This window comes from Cyprinodon variegatus, unplaced genomic scaffold (assembly GCF_000732505.1).
Source record: "Cyprinodon variegatus isolate N-32 unplaced genomic scaffold, C_variegatus-1.0 Scaffold193, whole genome shotgun sequence".
NCBI lineage: Eukaryota > Metazoa > Chordata > Actinopteri > Cyprinodontiformes > Cyprinodontidae > Cyprinodon > Cyprinodon variegatus.
In genome coordinates, this window is record NW_015150646.1 from 505192 (window position 1) to 523026 (window position 17835).

Consider the following 17835-nt stretch of genomic DNA (forward strand, 5'->3'; position numbering starts at 1 on the left):
ATCTTACATTTGTGTTTATAAGAGCTGAACGTGCAGAAAGGCATCCAAGTACATACAAAGCACATTGTTAAATACATTTCAACACAAATTAGGCAAGTGTACAAATAAAAAATAGAAACAAAAAGTTAAAATATGCCCTTCAAAAGCCTTAGTGCACAGACTGAACTGCCTTTTTTTTTTAGATAACCTCCCTATTAACAGTAATTTTCTGAGTTGCATTGATTATGTTGTGTAAAGCAAGAGGAACTGCTTATATTCACATTTTCAGCAGTGAATTACTGGTCAGTCAGCTATAGTCATGAAGGTACAAAGCTGCTGGTCTATATACAATCTCCCTGCACGTATTCAACTATCTGCTGCTTTAGACACAAGCATGAGGACTAAAGATATCTTCAACCACGAAAACACTTTCCATTTTGAGGTATACGCTCGAATTCAGAAAGCTGTAGCTAATGCTACAATGCTCCACAGCTTAGTTGTACATATTTAAAGAAAGGGCACTGATGTGACTGAGCAGACATGGTTTTATTTAAATTGGTTGGAAACTGGCTGGACTTGGCAGTCATGCTCTGATTTAGATGCAAAAGTGTGGGAAATAAAACCCTGGTTAAATACAGAAAAGAAAACCAAAACGGTGTGGGTGGTGATCTAGAAACCCAGCGGATGAGGAGACACCACGCCTCCGTTCTCCACCACCGCAGCAGAGATGGACCTCATGTTGTTGAAGAGCCGTTTGGACTCACCGGAGCGCAGGAGCTTTATGTCCCGCATTACCCTGTCATGAGCCTGGAGGAGGAAGAGGGGAGATCACCACATTTACTGGTTAGGATTCCACATCAAAGGAAGAGCACAGAGCCAGGGGTGCTTATGACTTTTTTACTCTAAATTAACCAGAATCAAACTATACCTTGTATCCATTTTTGAAGCAATATTTAATATAATTACCAATAAAGATACATTTTTTTTATACAATTTCACATTTCTCAAAAGGGGTTTTGGGATAAAAGCAACTGTAAGCATTTGTAAAAGATGTAATAACTAAAAGAAAAATAAATGGGCTGTCTTTCTCAGAATCATTGTCCTGCTGGGTTCAAGGTTCAACAGTCTGAAAACAGCACGTTTAAAACAGTTTGGTGAATCCTGTTTAACATGAAGCCACGACAGACGCCTCTAAAGGCTGGTTATCCTCCCGCAGCAGTGTGTCGCAGTGAGCTTCATGCAAATATCTTTCATTTATGCTCAATTTTGAAACATGGTCGGCGATATATTATTCCACGCCACAAAGCAAGAGGAACAATGACGAACTAGCTGGGGTCTTAGATACTGCCGAGGCGGTGAGGAAGTGGGGGCAAGTTTGTGTGACAATGGAGGAACACAAGGGCGAAAAAGAGCGGGGATCCAGGTGGAAAAAGGGTCCCAGCGTTCTCGTACACCTCGCTTTTCTAGCCGGTCCATCTTCACAAGACGTTTCCCATAATGGCGGTTATACAAACAACACAAGCCAGTAAGGTACCAAACAGGAAACACGCATAGGGTAGAGCGGATGTAGATTTGACCAATCAGAGGCCTCATGTCTGCAGTCACCTACAGTTTTGGAGAGATGCAACAGAGTGTCTGCGGAAGGGGCGGAGGCAAATCTGCGTTAACTGTGACACCCACCCAGACGACCTAGTTTCTGAGCATAAACCAGCCTTTAGGCTACATTCACCCTGCAGGCCTTAATGCTCAATGCTGAGTTATTGTTAAATTAGATTATTATTATATTTTTTTTTTTGCGTTTGCGTTCACATCTGCAATTTGTACATCCTGTGTGCACTGCATTCATGCAATACAAGTATCCAACATGCGCAGTTTACCTGTGTTTACACAGGGAAACATGAATGGCAGTGCTGGAGCGCATCAAGCGATCTTTCCAAACCTCTTTCCAAGATGGCTTAAAAAAAAAAAAAAAAAAGGCTGCCATCCGCATTATTGTCCTCCATGGTTGTTGTTTTTCTTCCCGCTTCTGCGTAGCAAGACCCAGAATAGTGACCTTTGTTGAGTATTAATGACGTTCAGGTCGCATTTGAAAAGATCCAATACATATCGGATTCAGGACCATATAGCCAAGCGGAATGGGTCGCATTGAAAAATATCAGATTTGTGTTGTTGAGAATGTCATATTAAGATCAGATCCAGGTCGCATATGGGCAAAAAAAAAAAAAAAAAATCGGATTTGGATCATTTCATTCTGCAGTGTGAACGTAGCCTCTGAGTGCTTCTTCAGAAAGGCATTTTTTTGGTTTTTCTATCTTCCTCTAAACCAACCAGAAGGTTGGAATTGAATCCTAACTGGATGTTCCAACCAGAAAACCCACATTCAAACTGATAACATTGATCTTTATGAAGACCTCAACCTTTTGCACAAAGAAGAAGAAGCAAAGAGGCTAAGAAGCCACATGGAGATCGAACCTTAAGTCTAAACTGGTTTGGTTAGCATTAGCCAACATATCAACTGCCTGGAAAAAGGGGACAGAAACAGAGACAGAAGCTAAACCTGTATTTAAATCGTTAAAATTGTTTGTCTTTAAGAATTCCAGCCGTTACTTTAAGGTTTGTTGTTTTATTGTTTTTTTATCTTTTAATCCTTCGGATACACTTTAAATCTGGTAAGTGGTTTCGTTCAATTTAAGTTTAACATTTGACTGATGGAATCAGGTCATAAGAAACCACAGCAGCCTAGAAGAACCACGAGATGAACACATAAGCACAAAGCTTAAACTAAAACTCATTTATGTTTATGCATTTGGCAAACAATTTTATCCAAAGCGACTTACAAAGTAGGCATTAAGGCCAGAACCCACCAGTTTCATGACTTACTAATCTCTGATCAGATTTTTTCCCGTGTCACACTGACTGCATATAGAGAGGCTCCGACTAGGGAGGGTGAGCAGACCTGCACAGATTCCTTCACTTCTGTCTCTGTGCTGTACACAAAATCAATTTCCCATGTTTGACTTAGACAGAATATGAAGTCAAGCCCAACTTAACAAGTCTGTGCAGAATCTCCACACAGAACAGATGGAGAATGTTCGTATGCCTAAAGTGAAAAAATTAAGAAAAACAGCAATAAACACTGTGGGATGGTTTATATGCTGACTGAGGCAGAGAAGTGATTCTCAGAGAGATCTGGGAAGTTATAGAAGCTTTTCTTTTTTTCATAAAGAGGTGAGATACGCCGTTCTTAGCTGATCTGTCTGCCTCGTTATTTTGTTTTCTGTGAGGCTTAAAGAGGACCAGCATTTTACTATATCTGTTTTTTTTTTCTTACTGAATTTATTTTTCTGAGGAGATTGATAAACTGCGCTTCCTGTCCTTCATTGTTTTTTCGAGGCTCAAAGTGGATCTCTATATCAGTTTTCTGTCCTCCTGAGCTCCTGACATAGGTAAAGTATTCTTTTAAATGTTTCCTTTATTGTTTTTGCTTGAGTCTTTCCTGCTTGCTATATACGCAATGTGCGACGGCAAAACTGACTCTTTCCCTGTGCGATTAACAGATTTCATGTTTTTCAACGAGTGCTAAACGCCTTGACTTCGTTTGACGCGATTTTCTGTCGGATCGGACGCGAAATCAGATTGGGTGTGTTCTGTCCTTTAGCATGAAGGGTCTTGCCCAAGGACCCAAATTGGTAGCTCACTTTAACAATCCTAGCTAGAAAAAAAAACAGGAAAAAAAATCTAAAACGTGGATTAAAATAATATTGATTAAACTCAAACAGTAACTAATAAGACCATGGAAACAAACTAAACAAGAATCACTTTAATATTCCTCTCATTTAACTGTATTTGATCCAAATTGGACCCATAAACTAAACCTCGGTGGTGTAGAGGGCCTTACCTCCATACACCAGGTGTCACACAGCATCTTCTCATGCTGAGCTGAGGGATGGCTCTGACTCAGAGAGCGAGAAGCCCTGCAGAGAGTAGGACGAACAAAACCAGAACAAAACAAGAAATCTGTTCAGAGTTGATGGAGGTTTATAAGCAGAGCAAAGGAGGAGGTGAGAGCTTCTCAGTGGGAGGAAAAAATAAGTGAAACTGTGTCAACTGCAGAGAGGAGGCGAGGTTTGCAAACCTGGAGAGGACGACCACCATGGCGTAGAGGTCGATGGCGCAGTCAGCGACCCGCTTTAACACAAACTGCTCGTCTGTAAAAGAGATTAAAGTTTACTGAAGATGACGAACCACAACCAATCAGATCTACGAGCCAAACCCCAACACTCACCGATGATCTTCTTGCCGTGTTTGACCAACAGCTCCTCGATGACGGCTCCAAACTGCTCGATGGCTTTCACCGTCTGGAAGGCGGGCAAAAAAAATAAAAATAAAAAACATGCTTAGAGGACGAGGCCACGTGCCACACAACACTGCACTCAGATGGCTGAGGCTCTAAAACAGGATTAGAAATGAAAACAGCCCAACATCTGTTTATTTTAAGGTGACTGGTATCAAGAAACGTGTAATAAGAAAGAATTCAACCTTCTGTTTACTTGAGGAAACTATTAAGCCAAAGTTTTTTTTTTAAATGACCACTTCCCTTCAAAACAGGAAAGAGATGAAATCATGTATTCGGTTCAGTCAGAAATTGGTTAACTCAACCAACTGAGAACACAGTGATTATTTTTACTGTAACCACTTGAGCTTTTGTGGAACACTGCAGAGGCTACATCCTCATGAATCCACACGGAAAAAACCCTAAGTGTAAAGATGAAACCTGAAGCCGAAGCTACAATAGGTGTAATACTTCTGCCATGCCAGTGGGAGGCAGGCTAGCGTTCACACACGGGTAAAGAAGGAAGGGAGATGTATGCTGAGTTCGACTTCGGCGGCCAGATTTGTTGGCCGATTACGTTATACCGCGTCATAGACGTCTGTTCCGATTGGAAGAATCATCATCAAGCAGCCAACAAATGCAGCCTCCTTTTTGCCTGTTTTGAAGGATGGGTCGGAGTATTCTATGTATTATTAGGTATCCTGAGATTTATTGTGAGTCCAAGCAAGCTGTCTGCTGCGTGCTCAGCGGAAAAAGGAAAATGGCGCCGAACAGAGGTGAATATTTTAAGTGCAGTTTAATATAATCCAAGTATGTGAATAGTTCCATCTGAAATTAATGACATTAAATGGTTATTGAGTCAGATATGTGGCGGGTAATGTTTGGTTTATTCAAAGCTTTCATTTCTCCCTGTGCAAATTGGTTTGGCAGACATTTAAGGAGAGATTCTAATATCTCTGCAGTGTGGGGACTACAAATATGATATTAATGATGACAGTACTGCTGCTGAACCACCTTAACAATGTTCTTAGCACCCAGAACAGTAGTTTCGGTATCTATTCTTTGCCTGCTTTTTGGCCGACTCAAAAGAACGCGAGTGTGGACTTGTGTCCTCATCAAGTATGTTATTGAGAAAAACACAGGAATATATATGGGGGAACGGGAATATATGGAATATATGGGGGAACGGAAGAGAAGCTCGTGAAATCACCAGACGCTCGGCTCATCTGGAGCTGCATTTCACCTCCTGTCATTAATAGCCTCTAGGTAATAATAAATTCTTCCTTTTTTCATTTAGTGGGGGAATAATAATAATGATTAACACAGTCAGGTAAAAAATAAGAATCCCAAACCTACCAGATCGCCGCTTTGTGCCAGGTCAGGATGGATGCTTCCCTGCAGACTCAAACCTGTGCTCAAACCTGCCTTTCTGCAAACAGAAGAAAAGGATTAAATCAACTCTTCCAATGCTAATCCAACATCTGACTCCATTAATCCCTTCAAGTATGAAATATAGACTTATAGCACAGAAGAAGAGATACGTCTGGATGCAGGTTCTCTGCTATCAGCAATGAACAAACTATCTTCTGCCAGGCAGCTTTATAAATAAGGAAGTTGTTCTTAAACCCACGAGCTGTGGTGTTAGATGGCAGATAAAACAAACATAAGCTGTAAAAGAAGGGAAATGACAGCAAATAGATACACTTCTTGCAGCGCTTTGTATGGAACTGGAGCCTCCATATCTCCCACCATCATCAGCAGTTTGTGTTTGTTCCTGGTAGATGCTTTAGAGAGAAAATGTAGAGCAACCTTTTGGCTCTCTTTGTGATCTCTGCCGTCAGCAGCCCAGCATTTCCGAAGGGGTTCTTCAGCGCCTTCTGTAAGCTCTTCAGGTGGTTTCCTGCATTCTGCAAAAACGCAAAGACAAGCAACAGACACAGGTAAGTGTTTGTTGGGAAGTTTCATCGCTTTATCGTTGCACTTTTTTTGCATTCATAGGGGAACACGACTGACTGCTGTCCTGTCAACATGACAGTTCCTCCTGAGCAGCAGACCTGCGCAGACTTCAGATTTTAAAACCAAGCTGCAAGGCCCAGAGAAGAAAATGAGGAAGAACGGTTTCCAAATGTAAGCAAAAATGAAATGCGGAGAGTAAAAGAAAAAAAGAAAAAAAAAACAAAAAAAAAAACCTAACTTCCTCCACTGTGTTTTCGAGCTTTATCAGACACGGTTTCTCACAACCGCAACAAATGCTACTGAATTCATAGCTGAAAGCTCTTACGGTACCTGGAAGCCATTGAGCGCCACAAAGAGCCTCAGGATGTCGTTGGTGCCTTCAAAGATTCGGAAAATGCGTAGATCCCTCATCACCCGCTCCACTCCAGATCCCTGCGGGAGTACAAGCAAACATTTCCTTTATATTTGTTTTTTTTGGGGGGGTTTTAGTATTCCCTAAAAAAATAAAACAGAGAGATTCCTATAGAAACTTTCACAGAAATCACATCTCCTTTTGCTTTAGTGACCTTAGAAGTTTATTGTTAATTTGAGTTTCGTGTGAAATGTCATGTTTGAATCTATTTACGTGGGACACACCCCGACAGCAGCCGTGGCAAAGTGGGACAAAGACTCTTTCCCCTTTAGGTGCTTCTGAACACTCACTGCCAGGACCCAAAGCAGCACAGAAACTAAAACTGACACAAAGGGAGAAGTTTCTCTGCTGAAGTGAAACTTTGAGTCAAAATGCACGAAATCTGCAAAAATCTTTCCAGTGTCACTCATTTGTGTGTGAATAGTCCCAAATGATCTGTGATTAAACAATCACTTCACAAACTGATCATTAAATCACTGAAACGATTGTTTATCTCAGAGTTTGAGTCAAAAAGGGGAACTTTCATATTAGACAGAATCACTGCACAGAGTGGAGTATCTTAAGTATATATTATATTATATATTTGACCAATACAAAGCTGCTGCTGCTTCTCTACACTTTTCTAATAAACGTTTTCCTTCCACTCAACTTTCTGATCACATATCCTATAAGATCTGCAATGGCAACAAATATCAATATCAGTCTGATGTAATATTCAGATTTTCTGAGCTTCCAAATGTTTGGTTGTTAATCAGAATATAAAAGTTTAACTTTCTAGTCTATTGTGATGCACCTGCAGACATTTTTGGCTGAACATGTTTAACTGTAGCAGTTTTTTTTTGTGTGTGTGAGTTTGTTTTGCTGTAATTGTTGTGGGGAATATGCATGTTTAAGGTCGACCTCTGCATCGGGTAAAACTCTGTAGGTGTTGTTCCATCGCTGGGCTAACCTTCCAGTTTCAGAACAGGCTCCAGCCCAACCGTGCTGCACAGTCTGGTTTATTTTAAGCAACCCGACATAAATGTTTACAGAGTTTCACTTCGCCCACATTTCTTCAGCTAGCATGAGGCCGCAGTCACTTTTGAGCAGGTTTTGTAAGAGTATGAAAAAAAAACAGGAGAAGAAAAAAAAGAAGAAGGAAAAAGAGAGTGGTTTCAGTTTTGCATGTTGCAACACAGACCAACAGCAGCCTATATATATATATATATATGCACACACACATACGTTATATACAGCGAGGAAAATGCGTATTTAAACACCTGGCTATTTTGCAAATTCTCCCACTTAGAAATCATGTAGAATATAAAATTGTCATTGTAGGTGCATGTCCACTGTGAGAGATGTAATCTAAAAAAAATCCAGATATCACAATGTAACATTATTTAACAATTTATTTTTATGATACAGTTGCAAATAAGTATTTGAACACCTGTCTATCAGCTAAAATTCTGACCCTCAAAGACCGGTTAGACTTCAAAATGTCCACCTTCACTCCATTTATTATCCTACATTATTGTTTGAGGTTGTTGCTGCATAAAGACACCTGTCCACTCTATACAATCGGTAAGAATCCAACTACTACCATGGCAGACACCAAAGAGCTGTCCAAAGACACTAGAGACAAAATTGTAGACATTCACAAGGCTGGAAAGGGATAAAAGCAGCTTGGTGAAAAAAGGTCCACTGTTGGAGCAATCATTAGAAAATGGAAGAAGCTAAACATGGACTGGGGCTCCATGCGAGGTCTAACCTTGTTGGGTCTCAGTGATCCTAAGAAAGGTGGGAAATCAACCCAGAACTACACGGAGGAGCTGGTCAATGACCTGAAAAGAGCTGGGACCACCGTTTCCAAGGTTACTGTTGGATATACGCTAAGACGTCATCATTTGAAATCATACAGGGAAGTTTCCCCTGCTTAAAGCAGCACATGTCAAGGCCTTTTTTAAGTTTGCCAATGACCATTTGGATGATCCAGAGGAGTCATGGGTGAAAGTCATGAAGTAATTCCGCTAACCGTGTTTGGAGGAAGAAGAATGATGAGAACACCATCTCTACTGTGAACCATAGTTGTGGTTGAGGGTGTTTTTCTGCACATGGGACAGAGCAACTGCTCTGTATTAAGGAGAGGATGTCCGGGGCCATGTATTGTGAGATTTTGTGTAACAAACTTCTTTCCCCAGTTAGAGCATTGAAGATGGGTAGAGGCTGGGTCTTCCGACATGACAATGACCCGAAGCACACAGCCAGGATAGCCAACTCTGAAAGAAGCAACCTAGCCAGTCTCCAAACCTAAACCCAATAGAGAATCTTTGGAGGGAGCTCAAACTCCATGTTTCTCAGCAACAGCCCAGAAACCTCACTGATCTAGAGAAGATCTGTGTGGAGGAGTGGGCCAAAATCCCTCCTGCAGTGTGTGCAAACCTGGTGAAAAACTACAGGAAACGTTTGACCTCTGGAATTGCAAACAAAGGCTGTACCAAATATTAACATTGATTTTCTCAGATGTTCAAATACTTATTTGCAGCTGTATCATAAAAATGACTAGTAAAAAAAAAAAAAATCATACATTGTGACTTGTGGGTTTTTGATTATGTCTCTCACTGTGGACATGCAGCTTTCTAAAGGGAGAACTTGCAAAACAGCAGGGTGTTTAAATACTTATTTTCCTCACTATATATATATATATATATATATATATATATAAAAAAAAAAACCTGCTCAGTATTAGGGCTAAGCTAGAGGAACCTGAAGATAATAAAACCTGGGAACCTTCTTGAAGGTAGGCTGATTTATGAAGCAGGAGAAGTGTTGCTATAACTCCTATCCGTGCTGCCAACTTGTTCACAAAGTTTATAGATTCCCAACGTTTCAAAGAAGTGGAAGTGAAAACAACCAGCATGCCTGACTGGAAACCATCTGGCACCTGTCTGCTATTATACAAGCTTGCTATTGTCAGCCGGGGAAGTTGAATGTTACTATAATGCTCCTCCCGTCTTCCTAATATTGATTCAGCGAGTATTTTCTGATACTTGGAGATACCCCGATTAACCACAGAGCAGCAGGCAACAGGAGTGACTGCCGATAAACATGGTTTCTTAGAAATGAATAGAGAAAATACTCAGAAGGCTTCCAAAAGCAATATACATTTGTCGGGCTATTATAAGGATTGGAACTCAATGCTAATCCAGTCATTTTGAATTTAAAAAGGTTCCTGGAAGGGAAGCGAAACATCTTCAAACTTGGAAGTCCAGTGGTTTGTTTATTTTTTATTTTTTTACTTTTTTAGAATGACTATTATTCAAAAATAAAAGAACCCAGAACAGAAAATGCTGTCTATATATTTCATCAATATGCCTAGAAAAACATATATAAACACCATAGCTATCATTTTCCATTTCTTTTACAGGTTAAATCAATGCTCAGTTTAGTAAAGCTTCCAAGCTGAGGGTCTACAGCACAGAGCCTCTTAAACCTCCTGCAGTTTCATCAATGACATTCCTGCTGTTAATGTTATGATCCTGAGCCGTTTATTCTTTCTTTCGACAAAGAATTGGAAGAAGTTTTCGTGTCTGGTTTAGGTTTTGGTTTAGACCAGGCTGTGGAGAGAGCACTCACCTTCATAAAACCCATTCCTCCCATGACCTGAATACTCTCGTCAGTCACGGTCCACGCTGCTTCCTGTTGAGGTAAAAAAACAAAAAACAAAACACCACTATTAGAGAAACAAAAATACACCAATAAAACCACTATATATTAAAATCAGCCCCCCCCCCCACCCCAACATGCTTACTTCTTCTTGGACCGTTGGCAGAAAGCGGAACGCGCATATTGCACAAGACATGCTAAGCATTCACGGTTTCACAACTTTAAAACTGCATGGAGAACGCTGAGTTTTTTGTGACACTTAGTGGGTAAAAGTTGATAAAAATATCATTGTCCACTACTTCGACCCGTTCGGTTCAGATGTGTTAGTTGTCAGTTCTTACAGAAGCGAAGATCTTGCTGATGGCAGCTTCTATCTGGAAGTCTGTGGCTCCGCTGTCCATGTTCCCGCTGATCATGTAGGCCATCGACTGCAAACACAATGCCGTCTGTGAGCTGCTTGATTCTAATGCACATTCTGGCAAACTTGTTTGCAATAGTTAACCAGCAGTCTATCAGTTTTGATCTAAACAGTATGAGAAGGCTGAATTCAACTACAAGTATAAGAGACATGTGATTAGGCTGCAGGAGAGGGTGATAAACATCCGCTTTCAGATAAGCTGACCTCTGTCACATAGTGCAGCATGGCCATGCGGGCCATCTTCTCCTGAATGGCTCCGTAGGTGTGGATCTTGTTCCCGAACTGGGTTCTGTTGGCTGCATGATCGATCTGATGAAGAGAAGAATGAGCAGAAAATAACGTCACAACAGACCAAAAATAGCAGCTCCTTAAACCATGACTAGGGACTAGATTTATGGGGTTTTGTCTCAATATTTAGCAAAAAATCATCAATAACAAAAAAAAGTGAAGTTTTAACAGCTCCTGGTCAAGAACCAGCAAATGTGTTTAGGTGAAAAAAAAAATAAATAAATAAATATCATGGATTAAAATTTCTAAACTTCAAAATAAGAGCCTCAAACTGTGTTCTGAGATTTGAAACATTGATCAGGAAGTAGTGTTTGTAAAAACAAAGCAGGATCAAAGCTGAATAAGTGGTGTTTTCTGGTTGCAGATGCTCATCCTGGGTAATTTGTTCTTTTAATCAAAAAAAAAAAGCTGAAACCTGTTAAATCTTCTAGAAACTGTTTATCATGAGTGATGCACAGCAGACAGAAACCAGGCACGTCTATTTGTTTGTTTCACCTGAAGCAGCAGCTGCACCCCTTCCAAACTTAACCGATAATTATAAATGTTACTAAATCTCTGCTCAGAAATCCATTGTGGGAGTGTTTTTACCAATGAATGGTCTCTCAGTCTGAGTTCATACGCCGTAGAATGCCTAATGCTCTGCTATTACAGCGCCATCATTGCTTAAACAAGCAGCTGTAAACAAGCAGCCATTATAATCAATGAGAGCATTTATAGTGCATCCGCACTTTAAACTGAACCTGATTTTTTTTCTCTATTTACACCAAATAACTAAAATAGCCACTAAAAGAGAGGCGTATATTTTTTGTGTCTGCTGTTGAAGTGATTAATTTACGTTATGCATAATATACACATTGAATGCAATAATATAAGCAAAACATACGTTACTTATTTATAGTGGAGTCATTTTGCTGTGAAAACAAATTCCTATAGTAAATCTAGATGCAAAAATCAAAGAGGGAAGGAGGGGCGACAGTGGCGTCGGATGTAGGCGCCATTGGTGGCAAACTACGTTGGCAACAATGTAGTTTGCCACACATCAGTGTGTGAGTGTGTGAGTGTGTGAATGTAGTGTAAAACGCTTTGGTCAAGTCTCCTAAAAAGCACTATATAAGTATAAGGCCATTTATCATTTACTAAGGAGATTTAGACTGTTGCTTTACAGCACTCTTCCAGTTGCTTTGGTCTTAATCGGCATAAGACGTGCATGCGGGTCTTAAGGGGAGAATACAGCTGACAAGTTGCAGTGCGTAAATGCAGCAAAGCAGCATGCGCTATGCATATGTTGATCGATTGATTGACTTTGCTGATCTCACAGTGGAGAAATGGACTCCTTACATCAGCTCAAATAGTCAAATCTATGGCAGTAGTGGCTCGTTTTCTTATACAGCTGACAAGAGGTGGGGTATGAAAGAGGGGGGGCAGCAAAGGACCACAGGTCGGATTCGAACCCGGGTCGGCCACGTTGAAGAGTAGGGCCTCCATATATGTGTCGTGCACCACCAAACCACTGTTCCACCGAAGCACGCACCCAACCGCCTTTCCCACGGGAAAATGATTTACACTCTCCGTACATACGATTCATCAAATTTAGGCTGAGGTACTAATTTCAGATCAGAGAAGAATCCAGTAATCTGTGTCTTTAAAAACAAAGCCTGATAGTGATTTCATAGGTCACTCATATACAGTATAAGTAATTAAATTAGTCACTCATGTAGATAAGGTTCTCTGCTCAGTACCCATGGCTATCTGAACGAACTCTGTAGTGCCAACTATGAATTTCCTGTCTTAACAGAACCAAGGCCGTGACATTTCCCTCTTTATAAATATGCAGCGAAGCCGCGCCGCTTCTGCTCTCTGCAAACACAGGTCTGTTTACGTCTTTAGATGTTGGTTCTAAATAACAAAAACTGATCTTTTTTATGCTTTTACATTGTTTAAAACTGAAATACTTGAGGAATTCTATTCAGAGGGCGAACACAAAATGAAATGAAATGAAAACTTTACATTTAGCTCACGATAATGTTCTGTTTCTACCTATTCAACAAATCATGCTATGAAAAAAAGTGAGCCTCCTTATAATCTGTAAATAGAGATAAGCTTGTTTTGTTATAGAGCAAATAAAGTTTTGCTAAAGCACATGGTCACATAAATGAGCAGCCAGTTGAGATTTTATGTAAATCTGTGGGTCGACTGATGTGTCACAGGAAACAGGTCCCTCCCCCCTGACTCATGCAGTAGCTGATAAAAGGATTTACCTTTATCTGAGCTTTTTGATGTTTTTTTTATTTTTTAAAGCAGAATAAATTGAACTTAAGCACAGATGAGGTTCTGTTAGAGATCTAGTTGCTCATAGGAGGCTTCACCCTGCACCGCCAGCCAATATGAATCTGCAGCGTCTGACTGCTGCTGCTTCAGCAGAAAGCAGAGGCTGTGGTGAAGCACGAGACGGGGAATTTCCCACCAACCCACAACGAAGGTAAAGCAAGACTGAAATGAATGATGGGTGTTGGAGGCAGCGCAGGCACGGTTCAAAACGACGGATGAGAAATCCGACAGCATATATGAGAAGTAAGCTATATGTGAAAGCTCTACAGTTCTGCTGCTGCACCTTCCAAACCACCCCCACTTTCCCTCTCTGCCCAGGAATCCAATGTGCCAAAAACGCAGCGCTGGTTTACGTACGGCTTTGGTCATGACGCCTCTCATGGTGCCCGAGAGGGCCGCAGCCATGCCGAAGCGGCCGTTGTTCAGGATGTTCATGGCCACCTTGAAGCCTCCGCCAACTTCGCCCAGAACGCAGTCGACCGGCACGCGCACGTCCTCAAAGTACACCTCAGCCGTGTTGGATGCCTTGATGCCCATTTTCTTCTCCGGTGGGCCACTGGGAGGAAAAAGAAAGAGGAAAAGTGAGTTTTCCTGCCATACCTTTAAAATTCCTCTTTCATGTTGTATAACATAAAAGAAAAGATGATATTTAATCACTCTTTTTTACACTGATCATGAAACCAAAAAGTGCCAATTTACATTTTTTTATCATTCAAAAACAACCATATTATTTTCAGTCTAAATGACCTGAAATCATTGGTCTGGATTCAATAAAGACACTTTAACTCTTTAGTTTTCAACAGTATCGATTCCCAACAAACCATTTTAAAGCACTTTAATTAACAATAGATCCCAAATACTCTCCAAAAAAAAAAAAATCAAATCAAAACACTACTTTCTAAATACTTTCTAAATACATGCTGGTTCTAATACGACACATTTAGGGTCAGTTTATGGAAATCCAGCATAACTGGGCTCAGTGTGAGCAACATCTGCTGCTACCAACCACTTAATGAGATCCTAAAGACACAGATACTTAAAGCCAATTTGGAAAAATGATGAAGCCTAATTTCAGCCTATTTAAAACTGTGAAGGAACCCAGTCTGAATGTTTAGAAGACTCACTGTGAGACGCCTCCAAAGCTCCTCTCCACGATGAAAGCTGTGATCTTATCCTTCATTTCTCCCGTTTTAGGGTCTTTCATTGGAGTCTTTGCAAATACTGTGAAGATCTCAGCCAAGCCCCCATTGCTGAGGAGAAAACAAACAATCATTGAGACATTGTCCAATCCTTGCTGTGTGACTCTATAAGTTGAGTAGTGCTGCCCTCTTGTGGTGAAATTGTGTCCAGCACCATGCAGGGGATTCCTCACCTGATCCAGATCTTGCTGCCATTCATAGTGTAGAATTTCCCGCAGGGCGAGAGCACAGCGGTGGTCTTGATGGAGGCGGCGTCAGAGCCGCTGGCCGGCTCCGTCAGGCAGAAGGCGGCGATGGTTTCACCTAGAAGGGGACACAGTCAGTAAAGTTTAACTAATAATATTCACAGTGCCTACAGAGGTTTCTGTTCAGATCTAGAGATTATAGATCATGATCCGGATCACCTGTGGCGAGTTTGGGTAGGTACTTCTCCTTCTGGGCTTTGTTTCCAAACAGCAGAATTCCCTTAAAGCCGATGGACTGGTGAGCTCCCAGGGTGATGCCAACTCCCAAATCGTGACTGCCGACGATCTCAACCAGACGGGCGTACTGGAGGGAAGATATAAACGTCACTTTAGATTTCTTTTTCTCAAAGTTTTCATTCATCCTACCATTTTCTCTCTAAAACCTCAAGGTAATAAAGATGCAAGATTTCAATTAAATGTGTCAAAAATGTGTTTTTTTTTATTTCACAAACTTTCAATGCAAAATTAATATCAATGAAATTGTTAGCACTTCAATATAATATCTTTAAACCAAATAAATTTGGTTTATAAGCCTTTTTGGTCTTTTTGTTTTGTTCCTAAAAACTGATCCTGGTCTTATAATAAGGGTTGCTCTGTATTCGGGTCGGTACGGTAATAGCCAATCATCCTACCTGGGTGTTAGAGAGGCCGAGGCCGCCCAGGTCAGCAGGAACCTGCAGACCGAAAGCCCCCATCTCCTTCAGACCCTCCATGGTGTGATCCTCCACCTTCTCAAGTTCGTCGTTCTTGGCCGGATCGTTCACCTCCTAAAAGAGAGGCTGCATGAAGGGACTGCATACGACGCAGAGAACCTGACGCCAAAGAATCTACACATTAAGGCTTTAAATCACCTCAAAAAACTTGCTGACTGGGCCCACGAGCTCCTGGAGGAACTGCTCTTGCTCCTCGTTCAGCGCTACAACACAGAGATAGCTCTGCTTAATTCATTTCTACGCCAAACTAACAGAAAATCCTGCCTATTGTGATGATGGGGTTACCTTTAGGGAAAGGAAACACTTGAGATGTTGCGATCTGTCCTTTGAACATGTTGACAGCAAATGATTTAGATTCCTGAGAGGAAAAATAAGAAAAAGAGATTAAAACCTTCAACAACAGGTTAAATCCTGGTTTGGTGATTACAAGCTTCATACAACAGCTGCTTTGGAGAATTTAATGTCCTTTAAGTTTACAACATTTCTGGCTACAGATGTGCTTTTCCCTGTGATGGATCCCTCAATTTAACAGGAATCAGGAAAAAAGAAACCTACAGCAGCGACGCTCTTCTTTTCCGCTTTAGCCGCAGCATCGCTGCCCACCGCCGCAGGCTTCTCCAACACGGCCTACGCAGAAACAGAGCAGAGAAGTTTACATCAACAGAAATTAAACAACCAATTAAGAGCCTTGAAGAGGAGCTAATACAGCATCTATTACTAGGCCGAATCTTGATATGCCATGATGGAAAAAAATATATAATAAAATAGGAGCAGGCAGCCAACTGTAGCAAAGGTGAGGGGAGAGAGAGAGAAGAGGTTAGTCCTGTAGGGTGATGATCGGTGTGTTCGCCTCTCTTGAAATTTCACTATTTATTTTCTTCTTCACCAAATCTCATTAGACAAGGACAAAAAGTATATTGGAATAAATTAGATTACGCCAATCTGAAGATAAGCGAGGAGAGCTAAAACTGTCATTTAGATTCGGTTAGATAAACCTGACATTTTAATATTGGCAAAGCAACTGTGTTGGTGCTCGTTGCTAACATACAACACACAAATTGGACGGAATTTAGAGTTCCTTATCAGAGCAGCAGTAATTATTAGTCCCTTCCTTGGCCTCCAACAACTGTATATAAATAAAAGCAAATCATTATGGTCCTGCTACTTTGAGCACTGCTGTGATTCATGCAAAGTTCCTAAACTCTTAAACTATTCTTCACATTTTCCAAGCTTTGGTTGGTTCCTATCGATGTTTACCTGAAGCCCTGATGTCTGATCCAGCATGTGGGCAAAGTTCATAGAACTCATCGTAACAAAACTTTTTAATCTGGGCTTTAACTTCCTTCTAGATCCCAGAGGTCATCAAATCAACCTTCAAAAGAGGTTTCCAGGAACAGCCATCTTTGACGCTTTTTTTTTTCTTTTTATTTAGTATTTTTTTCAAATTTACATTAAAACAAACAGACAAAAAAAAAATATGAATAGAAAAGGGCGATAAAAATACAGCAAAGGTATAACAGAGTCCGAGTTTAGTGAATGTGGGGGTCACACAAGTCTTAAAAAAAGGTTTATCTGTCGTTCAAGTCTTATTGAGGGTAAGTCCTTTCCGATTTGTATCAAATCATTTCCTCCACTGTTCTTTCAGGTATTTCTACTTGATCCTTAGGTGGGAGGTCATTTCCTCCATTGTGAAGATTTCCTCTACTATTAAAATCCATTGCGTCAGGTGTGGAGGGTCACTTTTAAACCATTTTCTGGTAATCGCTTTTTTAGCTGCCACCATCAAGATTTTGAGAAGATAGATGTCTTTCCGGTGTATTCCTTCACTCTCCAGCCAGCCCAAATACATTATTCATGGGTCCTTTGATATCTTGTATCCTATTATTTCTTCTGCAGCCTTAATATTATAATATGATGATAATTTTATATATAAAAAAAAAAGAACTGTAAATTTTTACCATTTTTTCAAGGCTGCACTTTAAAAAAGATGAAATTGTCCAGAGACCTTTTCCAAATGAAATTTCTTTTTGTTTTATACTTGTGTAAACAAAATGACAAATAAAATCTGTCCAAGTCTAATTGAACTCTGGTCTCATATTGGATAAGTTTACCTCGGCATTTAACCCATCCTTTTGGGGTGCAGTGCCCAGAGTTGCAGTCCGTGGGAGTCAAACTCAGAGTTCCAAGCCCAGTGTCCTAACCACTAAGCCGCCACTGCCCTAATAGGGGAGGTAATATCTTGCTATGTGACCTTGTACTGCAGAAGATCTGACAGGATAATTTCCCAAACCGATGTAAAGTAGTCACGCAATAAAATAT

The 17835-nt window shown here is 40.6% G+C and overlaps 1 protein-coding gene across 2 annotated transcripts in view; it reads right to left on the reverse strand.

The window, feature by feature from the left end:
* Positions 1-6: 6 nt before the first annotated feature.
* The window catches only part of acadvl (acyl-CoA dehydrogenase, very long chain), a 22976-nt gene continuing 5147 nt past the window's right edge, over positions 7-17835 (reverse strand). For both annotated transcript variants that reach the window (XM_015379531.1, XM_015379532.1), the window contains exons 4-21: positions 16072-16143; positions 15802-15874; positions 15655-15719; positions 15436-15570; positions 14963-15107; positions 14732-14861; positions 14484-14609; positions 13717-13915; positions 10948-11052; positions 10667-10753; positions 10296-10358; positions 6599-6700; positions 6122-6219; positions 5669-5741; positions 4265-4337; positions 4115-4187; positions 3878-3953; positions 7-786 (exon numbers count right to left, since the gene is read on the reverse strand). In XM_015379531.1, coding sequence (XP_015235017.1) covers positions 649-786; positions 3878-3953; positions 4115-4187; positions 4265-4337; positions 5669-5741; positions 6122-6219; positions 6599-6700; positions 10296-10358; positions 10667-10753; positions 10948-11052; positions 13717-13915; positions 14484-14609; positions 14732-14861; positions 14963-15107; positions 15436-15570; positions 15655-15719; positions 15802-15874; positions 16072-16143 — 1833 coding nt within the window. In that variant the 3' untranslated portion in view covers positions 7-648. The remainder of the gene's footprint in view (positions 787-3877; positions 3954-4114; positions 4188-4264; positions 4338-5668; positions 5742-6121; positions 6220-6598; positions 6701-10295; positions 10359-10666; positions 10754-10947; positions 11053-13716; positions 13916-14483; positions 14610-14731; positions 14862-14962; positions 15108-15435; positions 15571-15654; positions 15720-15801; positions 15875-16071; positions 16144-17835) is intronic.